General features: G+C 44.7%; 1 protein-coding gene across 1 annotated transcript; it reads left to right on the top strand.

Moving 5' to 3' along the window:
• Window positions 1-290: 290 nt before the first annotated feature.
• On the top strand, window positions 291-2,693 carry LOC143113996 (uncharacterized). The gene is made up of 4 exons (XM_076275477.1): window positions 291-356; window positions 758-994; window positions 1,551-1,790; window positions 2,081-2,693. The coding sequence occupies exons 1-4, from the start codon at window positions 353-355 to the stop codon at window positions 2,245-2,247; spliced, it is 648 nt and encodes a 215-aa protein (XP_076131592.1). The 5' UTR covers window positions 291-352; the 3' UTR covers window positions 2,248-2,693.
• The last annotated feature ends 2,127 nt before the right edge of the window (window positions 2,694-4,820 follow it).

The following is a 4,820-nucleotide window of genomic DNA, read 5'->3' as shown; positions in this document are numbered from 1 at the left end:
CGTGAAGTGTTCCTTTTTTGAAGTGGTTTAAATAACATAAACAGGAGCTGTAGGTTACACTAGCATACATTGACCTATGACATCACAGCACAAAACCCAAGCAAATTCTGTAACGATGACTGAACCATGAAATGTGCGAAATCATATTAGCCAACAAAATGACGGTAGTGTCTACCACACTATAGATGGAAGTTATTTTCATTTAAAAAATGAAATAGCCTATCCGTTTGAGGTAGGGAGCAGAACGGTGTCCACGTGCTAGACGGACGCTGAGTGTGGGGGTGGAGAGAGGGAGAGCCACTTTTTTCGCAGCAGTGGTTTCTTTCTGGAGGTCTTAGGCTAAACTTGTGAAATGGGTAAGTTTCAACGTGAAATTGTCAATTAATAGTAAATAACCGCTTCGAAAGACATTTCTGATGCACACGGTTCCACTAAATGAGAGAGATTGTTTGTAAATCCATGCTATTGCATTTTCTCCAAGAAATCCTCTCATTTCACATTTGAAGCTGTGCAGTGTAGGCTACTCAACGATATCGCTTCAGCACTTGTACATTTTCTGAACATGAACATTGGCCTAATGATGTGTTTAACTAAAGAATGTGTTGTTTTACCAACACCTAGCCTGTATACCAGCTTTGTTTATACTTTGGTTGTTATGACGTGCATGTTTGTAGTTTTTTTGCATTGACTGATTAGCGTCAGATTAGACACCATGGCCTACAGTTCTCTTACTTTACATTGGCCATTTCTCCTCCAGGTAGGCAGAAAAGTGTTGGCGAGGTGGGCCTGCCCAAAGTGACACCCCAGTCTGCGTTGTCTGTGAAGATCGCCCCAGATCAATCTCAGGCCCAAACTCAACCTAGGCAACGGCCATCAAGGACCAATGGGAGGAGGAAGAGGTCCACAGTAGAACACTTTAATTTCCCAACACATGAGCTATGGGACAAAGAGGACTGGGAGAAGACTAAAGAGAACCATTACCTGTACCATCATGGTGAGTTACAAATGTGTCAAACGGTCGTGCCAGGTAGAAAGTTAGGATGGTATTTGGAAATGCATTTCCAATGCATTTTTATCTATTTTATGTGGTAAGCCTATGGTCAAAGACTCCTCTTAAACCTGAGAACAGATTTACTCCAACACTCACTCATCCTTTGACTCATTGGCTCTGATGGTGCTGGGGACATAGGTTGCCTTCACACTGGGTCCGTTTAACTGGACCGTACCCCCCTTGCCCTGACCCTGCTGGACTCTGTTCACATTACTTTTTTGTTTGCGGACCCGGGTCCTTTTATGTCAAATACTAGCTTCTATTCACCAATATCGATTGGCAATGTCACAAAAAACGGCAGTTAATTTCCTGGTTTTGGAACAGATAGCATTCGAACCGCACCAGAGTTCTAACAAACCGTACCCCCGACCACTGGTCCGGACCCGGTTCCGCAAGACTGCGTTCACACTATCAAAAATCACCGAACCGGTCAAAAAGAACTCCGGTCCGGACCAAACAGTCTAGTGTGAACGCGCCCTTAATATATCCCCTCTTGCAGGTGGAGGCGAGAAGGGAGCAGCCGAGTCAAAGTCTGGGGACCCCACCGAGCCCTCCAAAGTCCAGCCCTGGTCTCGCCTCCGGCCGGGCAGCAGGAGAGGCCCCAAAAAGAGCTACTTCAAATGGAGGAAGAGGAAGGCCAGCGTGGACGAAGAGCCCCCTCTGCCCCACGAGGACTGGGAGCAGGAGATCCGCGAGCAGGCCAGCGACAGCTCGGAGGCCAGTCACAGCAGCCCGTATGGTGAGTGTCACCGCTGGCCTAAAATGGCCGCCACCAATTCCCACAAGGAAGAACTCTTCTCTCTGCTGCAATAGGCATTAACTTTGCTTGCTTTACTAATAGGTTATAGTTGATCAAACCTATTTAAAATAATGCCACTTGTAAATGCCCCCAACAGTTTAATGAAACATTTTGTCCCTGGCGAACCTCGGTGTGCTCTTGATGAGACTCTCTGGTCATTGCAGTATTTGCTAGTGGCACTCTGCTGCTCTGTATGAAGTGTAGACCCTGTGCTGTGTCCCCCTGTGCAGGCATCGAGGATGTCCTGACGGTAGCCATGATGAAGCTGAGCATGGAGGACAGGAACGGGTGCATGCCGTCCCTCTACAACCCCAGCGTCCACCACATGCCCCCGGTCAAGTGGGAGTACGGCAGCCATGCCACGGTGGAGGGGCAGTTCTCGGACGCAGAGGAGTGATGGCTCCTCGGGTCCTGGTTCGTTAGGGATGGTTGAGCACTCATGAGTTTGGTTTCCTTGCTGGTTTTCTAGTTTGACTGACAGATTCTCTGTCTGTCAGTGGTGGTCTGTGTATTAGTTTTTCCAGTTCATACTGACACTAGAGTTATGGATTTTGTGAAGAAGATTAAGAAGATTAATTTAAAAAACTTTTATTTTATTATTTTAATTCTAATCACTTGGCATCTTATTATGTAATGTCATTTTATTATGTATTTACTTTCACACTTTAGTTACTTTATCATGTGTTTTAATTAATTAGTCAAGTGATTGGTTTCATAACAACAGAAAGAGTTCAGATTTGTTTACTCACTGGTAAAGTATCTGGTCACACCAAAATTGAGGGCAGCTACACTACAGTTAACTCATCAACTTTTAGCTTTGGTTCCTTTGCTTGGAGTGGGTTGATTTTGGGGGAATGTGTGTGTGGGGGGGGGAGGGGTTGAGTTCACTGTTCTGGATCTCTGGAACAAAAATAAATTCAGCATTCCAAAAGAACATGGGTTTCCGGTCTGAATAATTCCATGTTTGCTAGCAAGAATGCACTCTCCGACACGGAATAAGCCTATTTCAGTGTCCAGGTGTCTGGCCTTGTTGATGTTAATGATGCCTTAATTGGCAGGGTAAAACGTCTTCCTGCTTTTGTCTTTCCTGTGGACTTTTCTTTTGCTGTCTATGGGACTGTGCTGTTCCACAGGAAGTTGATTTACACAGCGGCCCCATCTTGTGAAATGGGCTAATCCCCCGGCTCTGCCATCCAACCAGAAATCTAACGGCTCCCAAGTTTCTACCGATAACAAGGATCATCTGCTTCAGAGAATAAATCATTCAGAGGGCAAAATGACATCCTCCGCAATCTGTTCAGCACATGTGCAATCTTAATGTACAGTAAAAAAAATAATAATAATGGCAAAAGAGTAGTTTTGGAGGAAACCTGGTAAAGACTGTGTGAATGTACATCTTAGCAGATTATTTGCATATTTTTACACATGAGAACCTTTAAGAAATATTCAGCTAAGCGCATATTACACCGGTCTCAGTCATCAACTGAGTTGTTTCAGTGTGTTGTAACCCTTTATATCCACTAGGTGGCAGTACCTGTCAATGCCAGAAACATTGCACTTCATTGTAGGCCTAGATACCTTGAGATTCGATTTTGATATATTTCCACTAGAAAAGTCTAATGAGTAGCCTAGGCCACAAAACACAATGCGAAGAACTAAAGGTAGGCTTACTGGATGCTCGTTTCATCTTTCGACTTCCCTATTGAAAAGCCTCTCACACAACCTTTAGACCTTAAAGTGATATGCTTTTCTATGCATAGACTCCGATCACACAAATAGCACTAACACATCAAAATATTCCAAACATTCAGACTGAACATGTGGAACGCTCTCCCACTGAGACGGTAGGCCAATTGTCACTAATGTGTTAGCGTTAAACCTCGTGGCGCGGCTCCCTCACGGGGTCATTAGCAGTCTCTTCCTCTGTTCATTATCGACCACTTGTTTCTCTCAGCTTACATTTCCACTCGTGAGTCACCTCGTCATGCTGTGTGTAAAAAATAGAGGCTCCGTGAATGGGAGATGTCTCTAGGTTAAGGGTAGAATTGAGCGTCTTTTAAACCATTTTTCATAAAGCAGATGGTACTAGGCTATAGTGCTTCCCATTAATGAATATGTTACCACAGGAATGCCAGAAGTATCTCAGTGAGTCAGCACTTCTGTTTTTGTAGGTATCTTTGTGGGATGTGTGGGATTTTTCCCCTGTCTGAGTCAAATGGAAATGTCTAGCTGTCTGAATTAGTTAGTCATTTTTGCTGGTCCCCATTAATGACCAATCAACCTATCCACCTGAAGCCACATGCACTTAACAGTAGCCTAGCTGATGGGTTTTTGAGGTAAGTATAGCCCACAACCATCAGACCTTATTTCCTGTCTCATCATTCTTTTTAGGGAGATTTTTTTGTTTTGGTCTATTCCAGGGGTGACCTCCACCAATCTCCTCGGCAACCACATCCTGTGGCCAAATGGCCCGGCTCCCAGATAGCCACACCGGCACCAGATGTGGGCTCGGTTATTCATCACAGCATTGGCCCTTCTAATTTGGAGGTGATGGCATCTGGTGACTCAAACAGCCTGATAGATCTGGAGCAGGACTGTGATGTGGGCGTCTGTTGGATGACATGGTGAGTGGAAGATGCGGTCTAGTTTGGTTTGGTCTGGTCTGGTTTGGTCTGGTTCTCCTTGGATGGTTGGCGCCATCTTTCACCAGTATTACACAGAGAAAAAACCCTCCTGGACCTCAGAAACAAAAAATCCCCCCCTGTTGTACCAAAAATCCTTTACTGGCTAAGGCATCTTAAGGCCTTAAGACAACTGTAGGGTTTGGGGTAAAAAAAAAAAAAAAGCGCTGGATGAGGTTGAATCTGTTTGTGTGTTATAGCCCAGTAAGGGATCTAGCTGTGGTAATATCTGGCAAACAATTAAATAAATGAAAGGGGAGGCTGAGCAGTCACACAAAACTACACTACA

Source organism: Alosa pseudoharengus, unplaced genomic scaffold (genome assembly GCF_046254945.1).
Source record: "Alosa pseudoharengus isolate Yale_2024_CS ecotype anadromous, Long Island Sound unplaced genomic scaffold, YU_APseudo_1.1 YU_APseudo_1.1_scf_1, whole genome shotgun sequence".
Lineage (NCBI taxonomy): Eukaryota > Metazoa > Chordata > Actinopteri > Clupeiformes > Clupeidae > Alosa > Alosa pseudoharengus.
The sequence above is the reverse complement of the archived record's forward strand: the minus strand, read 5'-3'. Positions and strand labels throughout refer to the sequence as shown.